The sequence below is a fragment of the Balaenoptera physalus genome, assembly GCF_965194825.1.
Source record: "Balaenoptera physalus genome assembly, chromosome: 3".
NCBI lineage: Eukaryota > Metazoa > Chordata > Mammalia > Artiodactyla > Balaenopteridae > Balaenoptera > Balaenoptera physalus.
The window spans coordinates 68,014,354-68,041,748 of NC_138890.1; the positions used below are offsets into that span (position 1 = coordinate 68,014,354).

A 27,395-nucleotide genomic window follows, 5' to 3' on the forward strand; every position below is an offset into this window, starting at 1 on the left:
GGCTACTATAAAAAGGAGCATTCAGAGAACAAAAAGAATTCTTAAAAAATAGTAACATGGAATTAGGAAAACATTCTATGAAGGATTGGGTGATGAATTTAAGGAAATATTCCAAAAGTTGAACAGACATTAAAGAGAAGATAAAAGATAGAAATAGTGGTGACCCAACTCTATGAGTATACTAAAAAACCACCGAATTGTATACTTTAAAAGATTGGGATTTATGGAATATGAATTGTATTTCAATAAAGCTGCTATTTTAAAAAGAAAAATAATTATAAGCTAAGTCTAGGCATTCTAACATCTGAAAAATAGTAGTTCCAGATATTATAAAGTAAACGGAAAGGGAATTATTAAACAAAACTAGAAATTTTTCTAGAATTAAAAATGGTTATGAGTGTACATATTGAAAGAGCGCACCAACTGCCCATCACAATGAATGAAAAAGACCCACACCAAGGCACAACGTTATGTAATTTAAAAATCCTCAGGATAAAGAGAGAAATCCTTCAGTTTTCCAGAGACAGGATAGATTCCCACTCAAAATTTGTTTCCAATTTCAAGGTTAATGATGCCACTCACATACCAGGAGGGTATGGAAAGGTTTATTACTGATATAATGAAGCCTTCTAGAGAGGAGGGTGTCTCCTGAGCAGGACTGAAAATGACTTGAGAGAGCAGGGAAAGGAGACTGTGTTGGGGTTTTTAGGTGGTTAGAGGGTGGGGCTGGGGTGAGGTTTTAACTTGCTGGTGTTGCCAGAAGATGGAGCACCAGGGCTTATCAGCTTGTACAGATATGGGGCAGAAGGGGAACATGGAGCAGTGAGGTTTAAATCTGTCAAACACTAAAAAATGCAATCAGTTTTTTTTTTTTTTAATTTTATTTATTTATTTATTTTTATTTATGGCTGTGTTGGGTCTTCGTTTCTGTGCGAGGGCTTTCTCTAGTTGTGGCAAGCGGGGGCCACTCTTCATCGCGGTGCGCGGGCCTCTCACTATCGCGGCCTCTCTTGTTGCGGAGCACAGGCTCCAGACGCGCAGGCTCAGTAATTGTGGCTCACGGGGTCAGTTGCTCCGTGGCATGTGGGATCTTCCCAGACCAGGGCTCGAACCCGTGTCCCCTGCATTGGCAGGCAGATTCTCAACCACTGCGCCACCAGGGAAGCCCAGCAATCAGTTTTTTAAATATACTGGTCTAGAATTCTGTACTCAGCTAAACAATCACTCAAGTGTGAAGATAGTATAAAGAAATTTTTTAGACAGGTCTTCCATGCACCTTTTCTCAAGAAATGAAGAAGATAGTCCAGCAAAACCAGAAAGTAAATCAATAAAGAAGAAATCATGAGATCCAGAAGTCAGAGGCTCTAATACATAAAATATGTGAAAGAATTTCTTAGGATCATGGTAAAGGGAAATCCCGGGAAGACATGTGTGCAGCATGTCTAGAGGATAACCAGTCCAAATTTGAGCAAGTGTATTGAGATCTCCAGTAGCAATATTTTTTTAAAAAGGAGAAAAAAAAGAAGGAAAGAGGAGGAGAGAGAGAGAGGCAGGGAAGGAGGAAGGAAGGAAAGAAAAGAAAAGAAAAAGAAAAGAACTGATAGATAACCTGGCATTTAAAAAAAATTGTTGAGAGGAAATTTACACTTTTGCAAAAAGTTGGGATTAAATGGGTACTTAGAAAACTAATTAAAAATTAGGTTATCAATAACTCAAAGGAAAAACAAAAACTTGTAGCAAAAAGGTGATATAAATAATATAGCTCATAATACATGGCTCAGCTCTAAATATATTTAAGCAGTCATAATGATAGAATCATTGAATACATTTAATTTAAAAATATAGAGGAAGATATTAAAAGAAACAATAGAGTTAATAGGGTTGAAAACAGTTGTTTCATTATGATGGGGGTTATGAAACAAGAGGTTTTTGATAAAAGCCTTGTAGAACTATTTGACTTTTTTAAATGTATGGTATAATTTGATATAAATGTAATTTTAAGTGCATTTGTGACACCAGAAACAACTTTCTACTGTTATAATCAGGAACATTTGTTTATTCTTTTCTCCACCAAACTACCTAGATGGTGAGTACAGGGCTTTCCTAATTTCCAAGCCTGGCTTGAGTTCTGGGTTTGGTGGAAGGGTTAGCTCTCCTGAGAGTGGTATTCATGGAATTTTGAGAGGTGGAAGGCACGAGAGATGTAGCAACATGTCGGTGAGAAGGATGAAGACAGAGTGAGAAAAGTAAAAAGTAGCAAGGACAGGGAAGGACACTCTAGGGCAGCTGAAATAGGGGGAGCAAAAGATACTTAGAGGCATAACTTACCTCTGACGTCTGAAGAGGTGAAGAAGGATGGTAGCTTGAGTCAGTCAATTTAAGTGTTGCACTGGTGGCTGGAGGAGGTGGCCAGGTAGGAAACAATTGTCAACTTTAAGGAGGGTGTTGGAGTGGAAGAGAAGGGTGTGGTAAGGTCAAAATGGGAAGGATAAAGAGTTAGTTGTCTCAGGTAGGTAATGGATGAGCAGAGATAGGTATAGATAGGGCAGGGCAGAAGATAATGGGTTTTCAGAGTAATGCTCTCCTTTCATCCCTTACCCCACACCCCAACAGTTTCTATTATCGTTGACCTCTGTTTTATCATGTTGGAAGTGTTTGATAAATGCTGGCTGACTATAGCAGAGTATATTTTCCCTTTCCTTACTAAATCTTCTGGTTCTTCAAATAAATACTAAGTTCTATCCCATTTATTGGAAAGGTTTTCATTCTAGTCTACTCTCACAGGGATGACTTTAAGACCTCCGATTCTGGGAGATTTTCTGTTCAGATATTTACCCCAATTTCCTACTGAGATGTTTGTTTTCTTATTACTGAGTTTTCGGAGTTCTTTATATTTTGGATTCCAGTCCATTTACAAATGTTTTCTCTTAATCTATGGCTTGTCTTCTCACCTTAACCATCTCTTTCAAATAAAAGGTTTAAAATTTGATGAAGTCCAGTTTATCACTGCTGTTGTTTTATGAATCATCCTTTTAGTGTTATATCAAAGAAATCTTTGCCTAACTCATTGTCATGAAGATTTTCTCCTGTGTTTTTTTCTAGAAGTTTTGTAGTTTTAGGATTTGCATTTAGAATCATGATGCATTTAGAGTTAATTTTTTATATGATGGAAGGTATGAATGCAAGTTGTTTTGTTTTGCTTTTGCATATGGATATCCAGTTCCAACATAATTTGTTTAAAAGAATATGCTTTCTCCACTGACTTGCCTTTGCATCTTGGTCAAAAATCAGTTACTCTTATATGTGTGAGTCTATTTCTGGGCTCTCTGTTCAGTTCCTTTGATCTATGTTCCTTTGAGTCTATGTTTATGCTCATTGTTTTTTGTTTTTTTAAAAAATTATTTATTTATTTATTTAATTTATGGCTGTGTTGGGTCTTCGTTTCTGTGCGAGGGCTCCCTCCAGTTGTGTCAAGCGAGGGCCACTCTTCATCACGGTGCGCAGGCCTCTCACTATCGCGGCCTCTGTTGTTGCGGAACACAGGCTCCAGACGCGCAGGCTCAGCAACCGTGGCTCACGGGCCCAGCCACTCCGCGGCACGCGGGATCCTCCCAGACCAGGGCTCGAACCCGCGTCCCCTGCATTGGCAGGCAGACTCCCAACCACTGCGCCACCAGGGAAGCCCATGCTCATTGTTTTTTAAATGGAATAACTAGAATCACTGTTTCTTCTTCTCAGCTAGTTAGCTTACAGTTATTGGGTTACTTTTATATAAAACTTGCATTTAAAAAATTAGGTATACATTTTATTTATTTATATTTATTTTTTATTGAAGTATAGTTGATAAAACTTGCATTTTTGAGCCAAGAATTATAACTGAACCAAAGTAAGGAAGGAATAAATTATAAAACTTTGAAAAACAATGGAAAAGGTTTATAGTACATTTTCTCCATATCAAATACAGAATTATTTTCTCAGATTAAAGTACAGTTTAAGATTGTGTACAATAATATGCCTTTTCAGTTGTATGTGTAATTTTACATTATTAGTATACAACTGCATGTACATTTCTACAACTTTGAATTCTTAGGATTTTGAATCTGTTTACTATTGAAACATTTTACCCTTTTTGTTTGTTTGTTTATTCTACAGGACTAAGTTTACAGCATGATATTTCTAGCTCTCTTCTAAGTTACTCAATCACAGACTCTTATACAGAATACAAGAGTTTTGAAGAGAGTTTAAGTAGCTTCCCATCGCCTGAACTCTTCAGAGGATCAGATTATTTAGGTGAGAAAATAATTTCAACCTTAATTTGCTCCACTATAGAAATTGCTCCTTTGTCCACAAATCCTGCGATGAATAACGTTCCTTTTCAGGAGGTATACTTATCTTCCACCAAAACCTTCTTCTGCCTGCTATCCATTGTGTTCCATTCTCAGTCACATAGGACTATAGATCAAAAGCCCTCAGATCAGGGAAGGATGAAGAGATTAGCATTTACATGTAATACATATCCAGTTAGTAAGCAGTTTTGCACATAACATATGTATACTTGTTCTCTTGAACTATGGGCTATCTTTTATTTCCTGTACTTCTCTTACTTTTCAATAACTAAAAGGTTGACTAGACCATCTCCCTGTCTGAATTTTTTCTACAAATTAAGAGTTATTTACATTTACTATATGTATAATTAAGAGCCTTTGGTTAATGATGCAGATTGAACACATGCCTTCCTCCACAACTTTGTGCAATGGCTTTTTAAAAAAGACATAAGCACATAAGAGTAAAGAGAATGGGAAAGAATAAAGCATAAAGTTTGGAAAGCTAGAGAGCAAATGGTCTGATAAAGCAGAATTGAAAAAACTGAGTCCTAAATCAACAATGGGAATACCCCAGAAACAAGTTAGTTTGTACAATACCATAGTATCCCAGAAAAGTTTTCAATGTGGCTTGTAAAATACTTCTAAGCCATAGAGATCCCACTTAGCCATTTAGGGCCCCCTCTTAAATATGAGCAGAGAGCCAAGGACTACTAGACTTCTGAGAAAACCCTCTAACATAAAACATAGAGATCAGAACAAAGCAAAATATGGTAGTGAGTCAGTAAGGTGTTGGAATAGGAAACCCTAGACCTGCCTTCCCCCAGGGACACACCAATTCAACAATACATGGACTAATTCCCTTTGTGAGAAATCTAAAAACTAGTTGAGGGGCTCCTGTACCCCAGGCAAACTTGAGACCAGTCACATCAAAGGCAGTAGGAAGGACTTCCCTGGTGGTACAGTAGTTAAGAATCCACTTGCCAATGCAGGGGACATGGGTTTGATCCCTGGTCCGGGAAGATCCCACATGCCATGGAGCAACTAAGCCCATGTGCCACAAGTACTGAGCCTATGCTCTAGAGCCCGCAAGCCACAACTACTGAAGCCCGCACACCTAGAACCCATGCTCAGCAACAAGAGAAGCCACCACAATGAGAAGCCCATGCACCACAACGAAGAAGAGTAGCCCCCACTCAACGCAACTAGAGAAAGCCTGCACACAGCAACAAAGACGCAACGCAGCCCCCCCCCCACCCAGAGAAGCCAGTAGGAAAATTCAAGACACCCTTTCACCATAATTCACACCCCCAGCACAGGTTGGCAGGAAACCTTCAGCTCCCAGCTTCTCCCTAGGGAGGGAGGGAAAGGACTGAAGCATGTGTCAAAAGTTCTCAATTTTCTGGGAATGGTCAAAGAATTGCCTACTATCTTATCTGCCTCAGAGGGCTGATGGGACCTGACATACTCTAGAAGTCTGATGAGTGCTGAAGCAAAGATAGTATTTTGTCTCAGCATAAAAACATTCACTAGATCCCAGCTTCTCTCTGGGGTGGGAAAGAGTTGGACTCTGTCCAACATTCCAACATTTCCGGGGGCTGCTCAAAGGAATAGTTTTTGTCTCATCTGTCTTGGAACACTGATGGGACTTGGTGTATTCTAGATTCCTCATGGGCACTAAGAACAAAGACTATGGTTTGAACTGGAAAGAAGGTTTGAGAGGATCCCAGAATCTCTGGTTGGGAAGATTGGTGAAGGTCTTCTGTACAAGGCCTATCTGTGAAGACGGGGAGAGGTGGCTGTTTTTTCTAATGTGCAGATACCAACACAAATCATTAAAGAAAAAGAAACAGGGAAACATGGTCCTAAAAATGGGAATAAGATAAAGCTCTAGAAACTGACCCTAATTAAATGGAAATATATGAACTACCTGACAGAGAATTCAAAATAATTGTCATAAAGATGTTCAACAAATGTTCATAAAGAGCTCAGGAGAACAATGCACGGAAAAAGTGAGAATTTTAAGAAAGAGATAGGAAAAAAGTTAACCAAAAAGAAATCTTAGAGCTGAGAAAAACAGTAAATGAATTTAAAAAACCCAGTAAAAGAGATTGGACTAGATCAAGCAGAAGAAAGAATTGGCAAACTCAAAGATAAGTCATTTGAAATTATCCAGTCAGAGGAGCAAAAAGGAAAAAGAATATAAAAGAATGAAGAAAGTTTGAGATTTCTGTTAAGAAAACAGATCAGTATGTGGATTGTGGGAGTCCCATAGGGAAAAGGGAGGTAGGAAGGGAGGGAAAGAGAAAGGACCAGAAGGCTTTTTCACAGAAATGGTGGCTGTAAACTTCCTAAGTCTGGGGAAGGAAATGTACATCCAGACCTAGGAACCCCAACAAACCTCAAATAAGATGAACCAAAGATATTCACATGGGTGCACATAATCAAATTGTCAAAAGTCAAAGACAAAAAGAGAATTTTGAAGGCAGCAACTAAAAAAGCGACTTGATATGTACAAGGGGACCCCATTAGACTATCAGTGGATTTCTCAGGAGAAACCTTGCAGGCAAGAAGGGAGTGGAATTTTATAGACAAAGTGCTGAAAGAAAAAAACTGTCAACCAACAATACTCTAACCAGCAAAGCTGTCCTTAAGAAATGAAGAGAAGATAAGGAATTTTCCAGACAAACAAAAGCTGAAGGAGTTAATCATCACTAGACCTGCCTTACAAGAAATGCTAGAGGGAGTTTTTCAAGTTGAAACAAAGGACTCTAAAACAGCAACATAAAAGCATATGAAAGTATAAAACTCACTGGTAAGTATATAGACAAATATACTAATACTATAACAGTGACATATAAATCACTTTTAATTCTAGTATAAAAGTTAAATGACAAAAGTATTAAATATAACTATAAAAATATGTTAATGGATACACCATATAAAAGGATGTAAATTGTAACATCAGTATTGCAAAGTGTGTTTGAGGGGTGAAGTAAAAGTGTAGAGTTTTTGTTAAATTGTTATCAGCTTAAAGTAGACCGTTTAAACTATGTTTTGTGTAAGCCCCATGGTAACTACACACACAAAAAATGCCTATAGAGGAAACAAAAGAAAAATAGAAAGGAGTCGAAGCATATCAACATAAAAGAATCAGTGAAAGACAAAGGAACATGGCAAGAGAGGAAAGAGAGGCAAAAGAACTACAAAACAGAAAACAATTAACAAAATTGTAATAGTCCTTCTCTATCGATAATTACTGTAAGTATAAATGGATTAAACCCAATCAAAAGACAAAGAGTGGCTGAATAGATCGAAAAAAAATCCAGCCATATGCTGTCTACAAAAGACTCATTTTAGATTTAAGGACACACATGGACTGAAAGTAAATGGGTGGGGAAAGATACTCCATGCAAATGGTGACCAAAAGAGAGCAGGAGGGGCTATACTTATATAGAGACAAAGAAGGACATTATATAATTATATAAGGGTCAATTCATCAGGAACACGTAACAATTATGAATAAATATTCACCCAACATCAGAGCCCATAGCATATGAGGCAAACACTGATGGAAATGAAGGTAGGAATAGGCATCAATACAATCATAGTAGGAGACTTCAGTACCCCCACTTGTAATAATGGATAGAACATTTGGACAGAAAATCAACACTTAACTGATTTCAAAGTATCAATATATTGCAAAGCTACAGTAAATATAACATTATAGTACTGGCAATACAGACATATAGATCAGTAGGACAGAATAGAGGGCCCAGAACTAAATCCATAAATATATGGTCACCTGATCTTTGACAAGAGTGCCAAGAATACACAATGTGGGAGAAATAGTCTCTTCAACAAATGATGTTGGCAAAACTGGGTATCCACATACAAAAGAATGAAATTGGACCCATACCTTATATCATACAGAAAAGTCAACTCAAAATGTAGTAAGGACTTAAACGTGAGAACAGCAACTGTAAAACTCCTAGAAGAAAACATAGGGGAAAATCTTCATGACAATTGGTCTTGGCAGTTATTTCTTTATGTGACACCAAAAGCACAGGCAACAAAAGCAAAATTAGACAAGTGGGCCTTGATAAAACTAAAAAGCTTCTGCACAGAAGAAGAAACAACAGGGTGAAAAGGCAACCTATAAAAAGGGAGAAAATATTTGCAAACCACATATCTGATAAGGGATTAATATCCAAAATATATTGGAAACTCCCACAATTCAAAAGGAAAAGAAATCCAAATAACCTGATTAAAAAATGACAAAGAACTTGAATAGACATTTCCCCCAAAGAAGACATTTGCATTGCCAACAGGTATATGAAAAGATCACTAACCATTAGGGAAATGCAAATCAAGACCATAGTGAGATATCACCTCACAACTCTTAGGATGGTTATTATTTAAAAAAAAAAAAAGTGTTGGCAAGGATATGGAGAAATTGGACGCCCTTGTACACTGTTGATGGGAATGTAAAATAGTGAAGCTGCAATGGAACACCGTATGGCAGTTACTCAAAAAATTAGAAGTAGAACTACCACATATGATCCAGCAATCCCACTTCTGGGTATTTATTCAAACTAATTGCAGTCAGGATCTAGAAGATATATTTGCACTCCCGTGTTCATTGCAGCCTTTTTCACAATAACCCAGTGTGGAAACAACCTAAGTGACCATTGAGGGATGAATGGAGAAAGAAAATACAGTATATTCATACAATGGAATATTATTCAGCCTTAAAAAAGAAGGAATATTGGGGTATATGTATATGTATAGCTGATTCACTTTGTTATAAAGCAGAAACTAACACACCATTGTAAAGCAATTATACTCCAATAGAGATGTTAAAAAAAAAAAAAAGGATATCCTGCTATATGCAACACTATAGAAGAACTTTGAGGACACTATGGTAAGTGAAATAAGCCAGTCACAGGAAGAAAAATACTATATGATTCCACCTGTATGAGATATCTAAAGAAGTCAAATTCATAGAAGTAGAGAGTAGAATGTTGGTTGCCAGGGCCCTGGAAGAAAGGGATGCGGGAAGCTGCTATTCAACAGGTATAGTTTCAGTTATGCAAGATGAATAGGTTCTAGAAATCTGCACAGCACTGTGCCTACAGTCAACAATACTCTATTGCACTCTTACAAATTTGAGAGTATGTCTCATGTTAAGTGTTCCCACCATGATAAAATTAAAAATAAGAGAAGAAACCAAGCAGCAATAGGAATACAAGCAAGATACTGGAAAAAAAAACTTCACTGAGATAAAAAAAATGTATATTGCATCCATTGAATAGGAATAGGATGCTGTGAAAAAAAAAGAGGGGGTGAATATTCAGAAAACAAATTAAATGCAGTAGCAGAATGGAAAACTCAATAGAAGGATTAGAAGATAAGTTGAGGAGATTGCCCAGAAAAAAAAAAAAAAGTCAGGAGGAAAACACAAAAAATGGAGAAAAAAGGTAAGTTAGAGAAGCAATATATGAAATCTAATATCAAATAATAGGAGTTCCAGAAAAAGATAATGAAATAAACAGAAGGAAGAAAATTATCAAAGATACAATTCCAGAACACTTTCTAGAGCTAAAGAATATGATTTCTGGGTTAAAAGGGCCGTACTGTGCCTAGCACAATAGATGAAAAACACCAAGACTAAACATTATGAAATTTCAGAACATCTGAGGATGGAAAAAACAGAATGGATTTATACAATTTGGTAGAGTTTAGGATTAAATAGATGAAAAATATGGAGAAAACTAAACAAACAAGACTTTTATTGACTCCAGGAAAAACAAAAGGTGGTCATGGTATACCACAAGAGTAAAAACTAGGATTTTTATGGCAATTTATCATCATAATGTCTACATTGAATATTGGCCTAACTAAATATGTGATATAATAATATGAGGACAATGGGAAAAGTGGGGAAAAGGAAATAAGGGTATTAGGGCACTGCGATAGCCCAAAGATTATTTAATATCCTGATGCCGTCAAGGCTTGTCTTTTTTTCTCTGTCTCACCCAAACTTTCTTCAGTTACCATAGCTTGGTATGGGCTGGGGTCCTAAGTTGAGGAGGAAAAGGTAATCTGCCACTTGTGTGCTGTTGTTCAAAATTTTGTGCCATTTCTCCCTGCTTTTTTAGATTGGGAGTGTCCCATGTTGGAAGAAAACATGCTATGTAAGAATTCCACTCTTTTGGACACCAGTAAAGCAGTACCGATAGAGAAGGCAGTACAGTTTTCAAACCTCTCTGCAATTTTAGGTAAGTTTCACATTCTTTTTCCTCATGTCACAAGGGGAAACCCTTGTCTATATTGGAAAAGCAAAGTATTTTTTCTTTTGAATGATTTCTAAGCTAAATTCATTGATTAGGATGACCTTTGGCTACACATCATACCTGACTAATAGTAAGTAGCTTAAGTACATATGGGTTTACTTTTTAAAAACATTTATTTTGAATTTTAGACTTGCAGAAAAGTTGCAAAAGTAATACTAAGGGTTCCCATATACCTCCCATCCAGCTTTCTGAAATATTATCTTATACAACTGTAATACAATGGTGATAATCAGGAAATTAACATTGGTATTAAACTGTTAACTAAACTACAGACCTTATTCATGTTTCACCAGTTTTTCCACTAACGTCTTTTCTTCTGTTTCAGGATCCTATCTAGGATCCTACATTGCATTAGATTGTTATTTCTCCCTTAGTCTACTGAGGTCTGTGACAGATCCTCAGTGTTTGTCTTTCATAAGCTTGATACTTTTGAAGATTACTGATCAGTTATTTTGTAGAATGTCCCTCAGTTTGAATTTGTCTAGTGTTTTCTCATGATTGGAAAGAGATTATGCAATTTTTGATAAGAACACCACAGAAATGATGTTGTATTAAGGAATTCTTAATGTCAGTACATATATCTTATTACTGGTGATGTTAAACTTCACTTGATTAAGGTGGTATCCGCTGGTTTTCTCCACTGTAAAGTTACTAGTTTCCCTCTGTAGTTAATAAATACCTGGAAAAAGATAGTTTGAGACTCCATAAGTCCTGTTTCTCCTCAAACTTTCATTCACTGATATTACCATTCATCAGAAGAACTTGATTGCCACAGTTCTTACTGTGGTGTTCATCTCATGGTGATTTTCTACTTCACTCTTTCCTGTTACATTTATTAATTGGAATTCTGTTGTAAAATAACTGCCTATTTTCTGCCATTTATTTATTCAATTATTTCTATCAGTATGGACTCATGCATATTTATTTTATTTTATGGGTTAAAATCCATTCCTCCCTCCCTCCCTCCCTTTCTTCCTTCCTTTATTCTACTATACACACAAAGAAGCTTCAGAATTGTTAACCCAGATCCCTGTGAGAAATACATTTACTAAGTAGATTACTACAGCATTTATGTACAGTTCTGTTTGTCTTCAGCATTACAGCATCCAATCAACATACTCTTTTACAAAGTTAGGTAGGTTAGTTCTTTTCCTCTCCCCTTTCAGTGAAATTGTTGTTCACTTGTTATATAGTTAGATTCCTTTGGTAGTATTGGATTCAGTTTTTGATCCCCCTTTCCTGTTTGATTTTGTTTATTTATTCAAGGAGGGGGGCTGTGTGAAGGTATGTGAAACATTACTATGGTTCTAAGAGTGATTGCTATACAAAAAAATATTCTCAGAAAAGTATTGCTTTCTCTTTCTTCTACTGCTTCTGTGATCCCTTTCCCCTCTTCTTTCTACCCGGTTTCCACCCACCCCTTATAGGTAAGCAGTCTCTTTAGTTTATGCTTTATCTTTTTTGTGTTTCTTTTACACAAATGAACAAAGCCCTATGTATTTTCTTTCTTTTTTAAATTGAGGTGTAGTTGATTTACAGTATTGTGTTACTTTCAGGTATACAGCAAGGTGATTCAGTTATATATATATATATATATATATATATATATATATATATATATGTATTTTTCAGATTATTTTCCATTTTATATTACTGCAAGATGTTGAATATAATTAATTCCCTGTGCTATACAGTAAATCCTTGTTATCGATACTTATCTATTTTATGTATAGTAGTTTGTATCTGTTAATCCCATACTCCTAATTTGTCCCTCCCCCCTTCCCTTTACCCTTTTGTAAACATGTTTGTTTTCTATGTCTGTGAGTCTGTTTCTGTTTTGTATATAGATTCATTTGTATTATTTTTTAGATACCACATGTAAGTGATATCATATATTTGTCTTTCTCTGTCTGACTTACTTCACTAAATATAATATTCTCTAGGTCCATCCATGTTGCTGCACATGGCAATATTCCATTCTTTTTATGGCTAATATTCCATTATATATATATGTGATATACATATCACATCTTCTTAAGCTAGTCTTGTATTGATGGGCACTTGGGTTGTTTCCACGTCTTGACTGTTGTAAATAGTTGCGCTGTGAACATTGGGGTGCATGTATCTTTTTTAATTAGAGTTTTCATCTTTTCTGGATGTATACCCAGGAGTGGGATTGCAGGATCATATGGTAGCTCAATTCTAAGTTTTTTGAGGACCCTCCATACTGTTTTCCCTAGTGGCTGTGCCAGTTTACATTCCCACCAACAGTGTAGGAGGGTTCATTTTCTCCACAGCCTCTCCAGCATTTTTATTTTTTTTTTGGTATACTTTTTCATGATAGCCATTCTGACAGGTGTGAGGTAATACCTCATTTGGTTTTGATTTGCATTTCTCTAATAATTAGCAGTGTTGAGCATCTTTTCATTTGCCTGTTAGCCATCTGTATGTCTTCTTTGCAGAAATGTCTATTTAGGTCTTCTGCCCATTTTTTGATTGAGTTGTTTGCTTTTCAATATTGAGTTGCATGACCTGTTTGTCTATATTGGATATTAACCTCTTGTCAGTTGCATCATTTGCTAGTATTTTCTTCCATTCTGTAGGTTGTCTTTTCATTTTGTTGATGGTTTCCTTTGCTGTGCAAAAGCTTTTAAGTTTAATTAGGTCCTATTTGTTTATTTTTGCTTTGATTTCTTTTGCTTTGGGAGACTGATCTTCGAAGATACTGCTATGATTTATGTCCAAGAATGTTTTTCCTGTGTTCTCTTCTAGGAGCTTTATGGTGTCATGTCTTATTTAGGTCTTAAACCATTTTGAGTTTATTTTTATATATGGTGTGAAGGAGTGTTCTAATTTCACTGATTTACATGTAGCTATCCAGCTTTCCCAGCACCATTTGCTGAAGAGACTGCCTTTTCTCCATTGTATATATTCTTGCCTGCTTTATTGTAGATTAATTGACCATAGGTGCGTGGGTTTATTTCTGGGCTCTCTGTTCTCTTCCATTGATCTATATGTCTGTTTTTGTGTCAATACCATGCTGTTTGGATTACTGTAGTATTGTCTGAAGTCTGGAAGGGTTATGCCTCCTGCTTTGTTCTTTTTTCTCAGTACTGCTTTGGCAGTCTGGGTCTTTTGTGGTTCCATATGAATTTTCAAATTATTCGTTCTTGTTCTGTGAAATATGTCATAGATATTTCGATAGGGATTGCATTAAATCTATAGATTTCTTTGGGTCATATGGCTATTTTAACAATATTAATTCTTCCAATCCAAAAGCATGGAATATCTTTCCATTTCTTTGAATCACCTTCAGTTTCCTTAATCAGTGTTTTATAGTTTTCAGCAAATAGGTCTTTCATCTCCTTGCTTAAGTTTATTCTTAGGTATTTTATTTTTTGATGTGATTTTAAACAGGATTATTTTTTACTTTCTCTTTCAGATATTTCATTATTAGTGTAAAGAAATGAAACAGATTTGTGTATATTAATCTTGTATCCTGCTACCTTGCTGAATTCATTTATTAGTTCTGATAGTTTTTGTGTGGAGACTCTAGGGTTCTTATATAGAGTATCATGTCATCTGCAAATAATGACAATTTTACCTCTTCCCTTCCATTTGGATATCTTTTTGAAGAATTTTTTTTTATTGAAGTACAGCTGATTTACAGTATTGTGCCAATCTCTGCTGTACAACCAAGTGACTCAGTTACACACATATATATTGATACATTCTTTTCCATTATGGTTTATCCCAGGAGATTGGATATAGTTCCCTGTCCTATACAGTAGGACCTTGTTGTTTATCGATTCTAAGTGTAAGAGTTTGCATCTACCAACCCCAGATTCCCAGTCTATCCCTCTCCCTCCCCCCTCCCCCTTGGCAACCACAAGTCTGAGTCTTTCTCTGTTTTGTAGATAGGTTCATTTGTGCCATATTTTAGATTCCACATATAAGTGCTATCATATGGTATTTGTCTTTCTCTTTCTGACTTACTTCGCTTAGTATGATAATCTCTAGGTCCATCCACGTTGCTGCAAATGGCATTATTTTGTTCTTTTTTATGGCTGAGTAGTATTCCATTGTATATATGTACCACATTTTCTTTATGCATTCATCTGTCTATGGACATTTAGGTTGTTTCCATGTTTTGGCTATTGGGAATAGTGCTGCTCTGAACATAGGGGTACATGTATCTTTTTGAATTATGGTTTTGTCCAAGTATATGCCCAGGAGTGGGATTGGTAGATCATATGGTAATTCTGTTTTTAGTTTTCTGAGGAGCAGCCATACTGTTTTCCATAATGGCTGCACCAACTTACGTTCCCACCAACAGTGTAGGAGGGTTCCCTTTTCCATTTGGATACCTTTTATTTCTTTTTCTTGTCTGATGGATGTGACTCAGACTTCCAGTGCTATGTTGAGTAGAAGTGCCAAGAGTGGGCATCCTTGTCTTATTCCTGAATTTAGTGGGAAGGCTTTCAGCTTTGCACCGTTGAGTATTATGTTGTCTGTGGGCTTGTCACAACTGGCTTTTATTATGTTGAGAAATGTTCCCTGTATACCCACTTTGGTGAAGGTTTTTATCATGAGTGGATATTGAATTTTATCAAATGCTTTTTCTGCATCTGTTGAGATGATCACATGGTTTTTGTCTTTCCTTTTGTTAACGTGATGTATCACATTGATTGATATGCATATGTCAAACCATCCTTGCGACCCTGGATTGAATCCAGCTTAATCATAGTATATGATCCTTTTTTTGTACTGTTGGTTTTGGCTTGCTCATATTTTATTGAGGATTTCTGCATCTATATTCATCAACGATATTGGCCCGTGATTTTCTTTTTTTTGCAATATCTTTATCTGTTTGTTTTTTTTTTATCAGGGTGACGGTGGTCTCATAGAATGAATTTGGGAGTATTCCCTCCTCTTCAATTTTTTGGAATAGTTTGAGAAGGACTGGTATTAGTTATTTGTATGTTTGGTAGAATTCCCCAGGGAAGCCGTCCAGTCCTGAACTTTTGTTTGCAAGGAATTTTTTAAATTACAGATTCTAGTTCATTTCTAGTGATTGATCTGTTCAAATGATCTGTTTCTCCTTAACTCAGTTTTAGCAGGCTGTTTGTTTCTAGAAACTTGTCCATTTCTTCTTGGTTGTGCAGTATGTTGGCTTATATCTGTTCATAGTATGCTTTTTTTAAAAAAATTCTATGGCATCAGTTGTTATTTCTCCTCTTTCATTTCTTTTCTTGTTTATTTGGATCCTCTCTCTTTTCTTCTTGGTAAGACTGGCTAGAGGTTTGTTGATTTTGTTTATGTTTTCAAAAAAAAAGCTTTTGGTTTTACTGATCTTTTCTATTTTTTTTGATGTCTTATTTATTTCCTCTCTGATCCTTATAATTTCCTTTCTTCTCCTGACTTTGGGTTTTATTTGTTCTTCTTTTTCTAATTCTTTTAAGTAGTAGGTTAGGTTGTTTGAGATTTTTCCTGTTTCTTGAGGAAGGCCTGTATTGCTGTGAACATCCTTAGAATTGCTTTTGCTGTGTCCCATAGATTTTGTATGGTTGTGTTTTCATTTTCTTTGTTTCAAGGTATTTTCTGATTTCTTCTTTGATTTCAACATTGACCCATTGGTTTTTTTAGTAGCATGTTGTTTAGTCTCCATGTATTTTTGTTCTTTTCCTGTTTTTCCTTCTGTGGTTGATTTCTAGTTTCATACCATTGTGGTCAGAAAAGATGCTTGAAATAATTTCTGTCCTCTTAAATTTGTTGGGGCTTGTTTTGTGACCTATTGTGTGGTCTATTCTGGAGACCATTCCATGCACACTTGGGAAGAATGTATATTTTGGGTTTTTTTGGATGTGGTGTCCTATAGATATCAATTAAGTTCAATTGGTCTATTGTGTCATTTAGGACCTCTGTTGACTTTTTGATATTCTGTCTGGGTGATCTCTCCATTGATGTTACTGGGGTGTTAAAGTCTCCTACTATTACTGTATTATTATCCATTTCTCCCTTTATGTCAGTTAGTATTTGCTTTATAGATTTAGGTTCCCCTATATTGGATACATATATGTAAATGAGTGTAATATCTTCTTCTTGTATGGATCCCTTTATCATTATATAATGCCCTTCTTTGTCTTTCCTTATGTCTTTTGTTTTAAAGTCTTTTTTGTCTGAGTATTGCTACCCCCACTTTCTAGTCATTTGTGTTTGCATGAAATATCTTTTTCCATCCCCTCACTTTCAGTCTGTGTGTTTCTTTTGCCCCGAACTGAGACTCTTTTAGGCAGCATATGGTAGGTTCTTGTTTTTTATCCAATCTGCCACTCTGTGTCTTTTGATAGGAGCATTCAGTACATTGACCTTTTTTTTTTTGTAGTTATTTTTTGTTGTTGTTGTTGTTGTTTTATACAGCAGGTTCTTATTAGTCATCAATTTTATACACATCAGTGTATACATGTCAATTCCAATCACCCAGTTCAGCACACCACAATCCCCACAACCCCTGCGTTTCTCCCCACTTGGTGTCCATACGTTTGTTCTCTACATCTGTGTCTCAACTTCTGCCATGCAAACCGGCTCATCTGTACCATTTTTCTAGGTTCCACATACATGCGTTAATATACAATATTTGTTTTTCTCTTTCTGACTTACTTCACTCTGTATGACAGTCTTTAGATCCATCCACGTCTCAACAAATGACTCAGTTTCGTTCCTTTTTATGGCTAAGTAATATTCCATTGTATATATGTACCACATCTTCTTCTTTTTTTTTTTTTTTAATTAATTAATTTATTTTTGGCTGTCTTGGGTCTTCGTTTCTGTGCAAGGACTTTCTCTAGTTGTGGCAAGTGGGGGCCACTCTTCATCGCGGTGCGTGGGCCTCTCACTATACCACATCTTCTTGATCCATTCATCTGTCGATGGGCATTTAGGTTACTTCCATGACCTGGCTATTGTAAATAGTGCTGCAATGAACAATGGGGTGCATGTGTCTTTGAATTATGGTTTTCTCTGGGTATATGCCCAGTAGTGGGATTGCTGGAACATATGGTAATTCTATTTTTAGTTTTCTAAGGAACCTCCATAGTGGCTGTATCAATTTACATTTCCACCAACAGTGCAAGAGGGTTCCCTTTTCTCCACACCCTCTCCAACATTTGTTGTTTGTAGATTTTCTGATGATGCCCATTCTAACTGGTGTGAGGTGATACCTCATTGTAGTTTTGATTTGCATTTCTCTAATAATTAGTGATGTTGAGCAGATTTTCATGTGCTTCTTGGCCATCTGTATGTCTTCTTTGGAGAAATGTCTGTTTAGGTCTTCTGCCCATTTCTGGATTGGGTTGTTTGTTTCTTTAATATTGAGCTGCATGAGCTGTTTATATATTTTGGAGATTAATCCTTTGTCTGTTGATTCATTTGCAAATATTTTCTCCCATTCTGAGGGTTGTCTTTTCGTCTTGTTCATGGTTTCCTTTGCTGTGCAAAAGCTTTGAAGTCTCATTAGGTCCCATTTGTTTATTTTTGTTTTTATTTCCATTACTCTAGGAAGTGGATCAAAAAAGGTCTTGCTGTGATTTATGTCAAAGAGTGGTCTTCCTATGTTTTCCTCTAAGAGTTCTATAGTGTCCAGTCTTACATTGAGATCTCTAATCCATTTTGAGTTTATTTTTGTGTATGGTGTTAGGGAGTGTTCTAATTTCATTCTTTTACATGTAGTTGTCCAGTTTTCCCAGCACGACTTATTGAAGAGACTGTCTTTTATCCATTGTACTCCTTTGTCATAGATTAGTTGACCATAGGTGTGTGGGTTTATCTCTGGATTTCTATCTTGTTCCACTGATCTACGTTTCTGTTTTTGTGCCAGTACCATATTGTCTTGATTACTGTAGCTTTGTAGTATAGTCTGAAGTCAGGGAGTCTGATTCCTCCAGCTCCGTTTTTTCCCTCAAGACTGCTTTGGCTATTCGGGGTTTTTTTGTCTCCATACAAATTTTAAGATTATTTGTTCTAGTTCCGTAAGAAATGCCATTGGTAATTTGATAGGGGTTGCATTGAATCTGTAGATTGCTTTGGGTAGTATAGTCATTTTCACAATATTGATTCTTCCAATCCAAGAACATGGTATATCTCTCCATCTGTTGGTATCATCTTTAATTTCTTTCATCAGTGTCCTAAAGTTTTCTGCATACAGGTCTTTTGTCTCCCTAGGTAGGTTTATTCCTAGTTATTTTATTCTTTTTGTTGCAGTGGTAAATGGGAGTGTTTCCATAATTTCTCTTTCAGATTTTTCATCATTAGTGTATAGGAATGCAAGAGATTTCTGTGCATTAATCTTGTGTCCTGCAACTTTACCAAATTCATTGATTAGCTCTAGTAGTTTTCTGGTGGCATTTTTAGGATTCTCTATGTATAGTATCATGTCATCTGCAAACAGTGACAGTTTTACTTCTTCTTTTCCAGTTTGTAGTCCTTTTATTTCTTTTTCTTCTCTGATTGCCGTGGCTAGGAATTCCAAACCAACGTTGAATAATAGTGGTGAGAGTGGACATCCTTGTCTTGTTCCTGATCTCAGAGGAGATACTTTCAGTTTTTCACCATTGAGAATGATGTTTGCTGTGGGTTTGTCGTATATGGCCTTTATTATGTTGAGGCAGGTTCCCTCTATGCCCACTTTCTGGAGAGTTTTTATCATAAATGGGTGTTGAATTTTGTCAAAAGCTTTTTCTGCATCTATTGAGATGATCATATGGTTTTTATTCTTCAATTTGTGAATATGGTGTATCACATTGATTGATTTGTGTATATTGAAGAATCCTTGCATCCCTGGGATAAATCCCACTTGATCATGGTGTATGATCCTTTTAATGTGTTGTTGGATTCTATTTGCTAGTATTTTGCTGAGGAGTTTTGCATCTATATTCATCAGTGATGTTGGTCTGTAATTTTCTTTTTTTGTAGTACCTTTGTCTGGTTTTGGTATCAGGGTGATGGTGACCTCATAGAATGAGTTTGGTAGTGTTCCTTCCTCTGCAATTTTTTGGAAGAGTTTGAGAAGGATGGGTGTTAGCTCTTCTCTAAATGTTTGATAGAATTCACCTGTGAAGCCATCTGGTCCTGGACTTTTGTTTGTTGGAAGATTTTTAATCACAGTTTCAATTTCATTACTTGTGATTGGTCTGTTCATATTTTCTGCTTCTTCCTGGTTCAGTCTTGGAAGGTTATACCTTTCTAAGAATTTGTCCATCTCTTCGAGGTTGGCATAGAGTTGCTTGTAGTAGTCACTTAGGATGCTTTGTATTTCTGTGGTGTCTGTTGTTAACTTCTCCTTCTTCATTTCTAATTTTATTGATTTGAGTCCTCTCCCTCTTTTTCTTGATGAGTCTGGCTAATGGTTTATCAATATTGTTTATCTTCTCAAAGAACCAGCTTTTAGTTTTATTGATCTTTGCTATTGTTTTCTTTGTTTCTATTTCATTTACTTCTGCTCTGATCTTTATGATTTCTTTCCTTCTGCTAACTTTGGGTTTTGTTTTTTCTTCTTTCTCTAGTTCCTTTAGGTGTAACGTTAGATTATTTGAGATTTTTCTTGTTTCTTGATGTAGGCTCGTATAGATATAAACTTCCCTCTTAGAACTGCTTTTGCTGCATCCCGCAGGTTTTGGATCGTCGTGTTTTCATTGTCATCTGTCTCTAGGTATTTTTGGATTTCCTCTTTGATTTCTTCAGTGATCTCTTGGTTATTTAGTAACGTATTGTTTAGCCTCCATGTGTTTGTGTTTTTTACCTTTTTTTCCCTGTAATTCATTTCTAATCTCATAACGTTGTGATCAGAAAAGATGCCTGATATGATTTCAATTTTCTTAAATTTACTGAGGCTTGATTTGTGACCCAAGATGTGATCTATCCTGGAGAATGTTCCGTGCGCACTTGAGAAGAAACTGTAATCTGCTGTTTTTGGATGGAATGTCCTATAAATATCAATTAAATCTATCTGGTCTATTGTGTCATTTAAAGCTTCTGTTTCCTTATTTATTTTCATTTTGGATGATCTGTCCATTGGTGTAAGTGAGGTGTTAAAGTCCCCCACTATTACTGTGTTACTGTCGATTTCCTCTTTTATAGCTGTTAGCAGTTGCCTTATGTATTGAGGTGCTCCTATGTTGGGTGCATATATATTTATAATTGTTATCTCTTCTTCTTGGATTGATCCCTTGATCATTATGTAGTGTCCTTCCTTGTCTCTTGTAACATTCTTTATTTTAAAGTCTATTTTATGTGATATGAGTATTGCTACTCCAGCTTTCTTTTGATTTCCATTTGCATGGAATATCTTTTTCCATCCCCTCACTTTCAGTCTGTATGTGTCCCTAGGTCTGAAGTGGGTCTCTTGTAGACAGCATATATATGGGTCTTGTTTTTGTATCCATTCAGCGAGCCTGTGTCTTTTGGTTGGAGCATTTAATCCATTCACGTTTAAGGTAATTATTCATATGTATGTTCTACTACCATTTTCTTAATTGTTTTGGGTTTGTTTTTGTAGGTCCTTTTCTTCTCTTGTGTTTCCCACTTAGAGAAGTTCCTTTAGCAGTTGTTGTAGAGCTGGTTTGGTGGTGCTGAATTCTCTTAGCTTTTGCTTGTCTGTGAAGCTTTTGATTTCTCCATCGAATCTGAATGAGATCCTTGCTGGGTAGAGTAATCTTGGTTATAGGTTCTTCCCTTTCACCACTTTAAGTATATCATGCTACTCCCTTCTGGCTTGTAGAGTTTCTGCTGGGAAATCAGCTGTTAACCCTATGGGAGTTCCCTTGTGTGTTATTTGTCGTTTTTCCCTTGCTGCTTTTAATAATTTTTCTTTGTCTTTAATTTTTCCCAATTTCATTACTATGTGTCTCGGCCTGTTTCTCCTTGGGTTTATCCTTTATGGGACTTGCTGCGCTTCCTGGACTTGGGTGGCTATTTCCTTTCCCATGTTAGGGAAGTTTTCAACTATAATCTCTTCAAATATTTTGAGTCTGGTCCTTTCTCTCTCTCTTCTCCTTCTGGGACCCCTATAATGCGAATGTTGGTGCATTTAATGTTGTCCCAGAGGTCTCTTAGGCTGTCTTCATTTCTTTTCATTCTTTTTTCTTTATTCTGTTCTGCAGCAGTGAATCCCACCATTCTGTCTTCCAGGTCACTTATCCGTTCTTCTGCCTCAGTTATTCTGCTATTGATTCCTTCTAGTGTAGTTTTCATTTAAGTCATTGTATTGTTCATCTCTGTTTGTTTGTTCTTTAATTCTTCTAGGTCTTTGTTAAACATTTCTTGCATCTTCTCAATCTTTGCCTCCATTGTTTTTCCGAGGTCCTGGATCATCTTCACTATCATTATTCTGAATTCTTTTTCTGGAAGGTTGCCTATCTCCACTTCATTTAGTTGTTTTTCTGGGGTTTTATCTTGTTCCTTCATCTGGTACATAGCCCTCTGCCTTTTCATCTTGTCTATCTTTCTGTGAATGTGGTTTTTGTTCCACAGGCTGCAGGATTGTAGTTCTTCTTGCTTCTGCTCTCTGCCCTCTGGTGGATGAGGCTATCTGAGAGGCTTGATGGGAGGGACTGGTGGTGGGTAGAGCTGGGTGTTGCTCTGGTGGGCAGAGCTCAGTAAATCTGTAATCCACTTGACTGTTGATGGGTGGGGCTGGGTTCCCTCCCTGTTGGTTGTTTGGCCTGAGGCAACCCAACACTGGAGCCTACCTGGGCTCTTTGCTGGGGCTAATGTCAGACTCTGGGAGGGCCCAGGTCAAGGAGTACTTCCCAGAACTTCTGCTGCCAGTGTCCTTGTCCCCACGGTGAGCCACAGCCACCACCCTCTCTGCAGGAGACCCTCTAACACTAGCAGGTAGGTCTGGTTCAGTCTTCCCCGGGGTCACTGCTCCTTCCCCTGGGTCCCAGTGCACACACTACATTGTGTGTGCCCTCCAAGAGTGGAGTCTCTGTTTCCCCCAATCCTGTCGAAGTCCTGCAATCAAATCCCACTAGCCTTCAAAGTCTGATTCTCTAGGAATTCCTCATCCCGTTGCCCGACCCCCAGGTTGGGAAGCCTGACATGGGGCTCAGAACCTTCACTCCAGTGGGTGGACTTCTGTGGTGTAAGTGGTCTCCAGTCTGTGAGTCACCCACCCAGCAGTTATGGGATTTGATTTTACTGTGATTGTGCCCCTCCTACCGTCTCATTGTGGCTTCTCCTTTGTCTTTGGACGTGGGGTATCTTTTTTGGTGAGTTCCAGTGTCTTCCTGTCGATGCTTGTCCAGCAGCTAGTTGTGATTCTGGTGTTCTCGTAAGAGGGAGTGAGAGCACGTCCTTCTACTCTGCCATCTTGGTTCCTCCCTTCCAAAAAAAGTCTCATTGACCTTTCAAGTAAGTATTGATAGGTATGTACTTACTGCCATTTTAAGTTTTGTTTTCCAGTTGTTTTTGTAGTTCTTCTATGTTTATTTCTTCTTCTTTTTGTTTTTCCTTTTGTGGTTTGATGGTTTTCTTTTGCAGTATGCTTGAGTTCCTTTCTTTTTGGTTTTTGTGTATCTTTTGTGTGTTTTAGATTTGTGGGTACCCTGGATTACAAGTATGTTGACCGATAATTATATGTGCTTGCTTTAGACTGATAGTCATATAAGTTCAAGCACATACTAAAAGCTCTACATTTTATACTACCCTCCCCCACATTTTGTGACTTTGATGTCCTATTTTACATCTTCATGCTTATCCTTTTGCTGTTAATTGTAGTTATAATCATTTTTACAATTTTTTTGATTGTTTACTCTATGTACTGGCTTATTTAAGTGATCATCAATCCTTTTATATATTTGCCTTTCCTATTGTGATTTTTCCCATTCCTATAGACCTTGCTTCTTCTCTATTTATTTTTATTTTATTTTTTAAGATAAATTTATTTATTTATTTATTTATGTTTGGCTGTGTTGGGTCTTCGTTGCTGTGTGCGGGCTTTCTCTAGTTGCGGCAAGTGGGGGCTATTCTTCATTATGGTGCACGGGCTTCTCATTGCAGTGGCTTCTCTTGTTCTGGAGTGTGGGCTCTAGGCACGCAGGCTTCAGGAGTTGTGGCTTGTGGGCTCTAGAGCGCAGGCTCAGTAGTTGTGGTGCATGGGCTTAGTTGCTCAGTGACATGCGGGATCTTCCCAGACCAGGGATCTAACCAGTGTCCCCTGCATTGGCAGACAGATTCTTAACCACTGCACCACCAGGGAAGTCCCACTTCTTCTCTATTTAGAAAAGACCTTTCAATATTTCTTTTAGGGTAAGTGTAGTACTGTTGAATTCTTTTAGGTATTGCTTGTCTGAGAAATTCTTTATCTTTCCTTCTATTCTAAATGGTAATCTTGCTGATAGGGTATCCTAGGTTGCTGGTTTTTCTCTTTCAGGACTTTGAATATACCATGCCACTCCATTATGGCCTGCAAAGTTTCTGCAGATAAATCAGCTGATAGTTTTATGGGGGTTCCCTTGTAACTGACTCTGTTTTTCTCTTGCTGCCTTTAGAATCCTCTCTTTAACTTTTGCCATTTTAATTATGATATATCTTGGTGTAGCTCTGTTTGGGTTCATCTTGTTTGGCACCCTCTGTGCTTCCTGTACCTGGATATCTGTTTCCTTCTTTAGGTTTGGGAAGTTTTCAGCCATGATTTCTTCAAATACATTTTCCATCCATCTCTCTTTTTCTCCCTCTATAACCCATGTTATGTGCAGGTTGGCACGTTTTATAATATCCCATACATCTCATATGTTGCTTTCATTTTTTTTTATTCATTTGTCTTTCGATCTGCTGTTCTGATTGGATGATTTCTATTATTCTATCTTCCAGATCACTTATTTGTTCTACTGTGTCATTTAGTTTGCTATTCATTGCTTCTAGATTGGTTTTTATCTTGGTAATTGAATTGTCCATTTTTGATTGGTTCATTTTTATAATTTCTAGTTCCTTGTTACAGTGATCTGCATTTCTATCAATAATCTTTCTTAATTATGTTAGCCTTTTTATTACCACCTTTTTGAGTTCAAGGTCTAGTAGACTGGTGAGCTCTGTTTCGTTGTTTTTTTCTTACAGAGGATCTTTGTTCTTTTAATTCGGAGTAGTTCCTCTGACTTTTCATTTACTTAACTTTGTCTCTGTTAATTTAAGAGAAACAGTTATCTACTATGGTCTTGAAAGGGTGGTTTTATGTGGGAGCATCCTGGTGCAGGCTGTGTGTGTCCAATGTTTTGGTGCAAAGGCTGGTTTTGGTATAGACACCAACCATGTCTTTCCTCAGGTTTTGCTGGCTGTTATCCCCTTGATAGGGGGTGTGGTTCATGCTAGAGTATCTAGAGCCTATGCAGAATGTGAGGCAGGGCTTCCTCTCTGCTCTGTGGCTGTCACCACTTTGTCAGAGGCAGGTCTGCTCCCCAGTTGTTGGATTAGAAGCTCTGAGGGTTGGGTCTGATCAGGCTCTGTTGCCCTTGAGTCTGTCCCCTGCCCCAAAGCAAGTGAGGCTTGTTCGGTCACAGAGGACCTGTGTGCCACCTGAGTAGGCATCTGTGATTCTGCTCAGAAGCTGCTTGAGTTCGCGTCCCTTCCTCTGTTGTATTTGTCCCAGATATAGTGCAAGGCTGTGGTGTGACATAGGCTGGGGCTGGCGGTCAGGGCATTGTGGATATAGGAACTGAGGTGGCTGTGCTTCCTCCTGAGATCTGGGCTGCCTCTGTGGCAGACGTCTCCCAAGACCTGCCTGCTCCAGATCTACCACTAAGGTGTGGTGTGGAATAGGTGGAGCCGGGGCACTCTCATTGGGAGCCAAACCACCACCTATTCCTGAGCGTGCTGACAATGGCCTTCACGGCTCCACCCAGATCACACTCCAGGCCCTCTGGGTGGTCTCTGCGTAGCTAGATGGAGCCCTTTCCCAGAGCCTATGTGCTCAAAGTTCAGGGCTTAACCACTGCACACTCTTTTTTTTTTTTTAATTTTTATTTATTTATTTATTTATGGCTCTGTTGGGTCTTCGTTTCTTGTACAAGGGCTTTCTCTAGTTGTGGCAAGCGGGGGCCACTCTTCATCACGGTGCGCAGGCCTCTCACTATCGCGGCCTCTCTTGTTGCGGAGCACAGGCTCAGTAATTGTGGCTCACGGGCCCAGTTGCTCCGCGGCACGTGGGATCTTCCCAGACCAGGGCTCGAACCCGTGTCCCCTGCATTGGCAGGCAGATTCTCAACCACTGCGCCACCAGGGAAGCCCTGCACATTCTTTTGATGCCACCCTATGTGCACGCTGACAGTACCCACCACAGCTCCACCCGGATCACACCCCGGGCACCCTGGTCTGTCTCTGGGTAGCTAGATCAAGTCTTTGCCCAGAACCTACGCCAGGCTATAGTGTGGAGTGAGTGGGGCTCGGGTACTTGCCCCTTTGGGTTGGGAAGTGCCATGAGGTTCTCTTTGCCCTGATTGTTAGCAAGCCAGAATGTGTGTGTACTCCTTAAGGTAGAGTCTAGGCTTTTCCAGCCCTTCTGTCTGTCTCAGCAGATTTCCCAGCAGGCCAGGGTGCTTGTCTCCTGTGCACAGGACCCAAGGACTGTGATGCCCAGGTTGGGCTTGACTTGCTTGCTCCCCAGGGCGAGTGTCCACCCATGTAGACCTTTTCTTCCTTACAGATCTCTCCCAGGGGCACAGGTCCTGATCCAATGCCTTTTTTTCCCATCTCACCTGGTTATGTGGAGATCTGTCTCACAGCTTTGGTTGTATAGGAATTTTTCTGCCAGTTTCCAGTTAGTTTTCCATGAGAATTATTCTACATGTATATGTATTTTTGATGTGTTTGCTGTGGGAGGTGAGTTCCACATTCTCCTATTCTGCCATCTTGGTTACCCTCCCCTGAATTATATTCCTAATAGATTGTTTTTTTCCTTTCTTAGGTACCTCTTCAGAAGACTATCAGAAATGCCATAGAAAAGTGTAAGAACTAACATTTTGAAAGTTGTTGTGCTTTTAAAAGTTTGTGTACTAATAGTTATACAGCAAGTATGATTGGTAACCCACAAATTCAGGTGTTTGTTTATTCAATATTTGTTGAGGACTCACTGTATACGAGAACTGTTCTGATTGCTGGAGGTGTATTTGCTATCTATCCATCTGTCTGTCTGTCTATCTATCTAATTGCTGTAGTGAACAAAATTGATTAAAAACAAAATCTCTGCCTTCTTTGAGTCCACATTCTAGTTGGAGGAGATGGACAATAAATAAATAAGCAAGTAAATTTATACCATGCTATATGGTAATGAATGCTATGGAGAAAAATAAAACAAAATAGGGGACTAGAGAGTATTGGGATAGAGATTTGCTCTTTTAAGTAGTGTGGTCTGAGACTCACCATTGAAAAGGCAGCATTTGAGCAGAGACCTAAAGAAGGAGACAGAGCAAGCTGTGTAACTCATTGGAGAAAAGAGCATTCCAGGTAGAGGGAATAGCTGAAGCCATGCCCTGAAGCAAGAAGGCCTGGGCTCCTGGTGTGAAGTGAAGGAGGAGGAGTGAGGTAAGAGATAAAGTGAGAGAAGAAGCAAGAGGCCAGATCATATAAGGCATTTTAGTCAAATATAAGTGAATTGGAAGGCCTTTGAAGGGTTTTGAAGGATGATATGATACGACTTATGTTTTAAAAGAATCATGCTAGCTGCTGT

General features: G+C 37.9%; 1 protein-coding gene across 1 annotated transcript in view; it reads left to right on the forward strand.

Moving 5' to 3' along the window:
• The window catches only part of MEIKIN (meiotic kinetochore factor), a 158,659-nt gene that overhangs the window by 13,891 nt on the left and 117,373 nt on the right, over nucleotides 1–27,395 (forward strand). Inside the window, exons 4-6 of the mRNA XM_082457962.1 lie at nucleotides 4,167–4,290; nucleotides 10,484–10,603; nucleotides 26,634–26,673. Coding sequence (XP_082314088.1) covers nucleotides 4,167–4,290; nucleotides 10,484–10,603; nucleotides 26,634–26,673 — 284 coding nt within the window. The remainder of the gene's footprint in view (nucleotides 1–4,166; nucleotides 4,291–10,483; nucleotides 10,604–26,633; nucleotides 26,674–27,395) is intronic.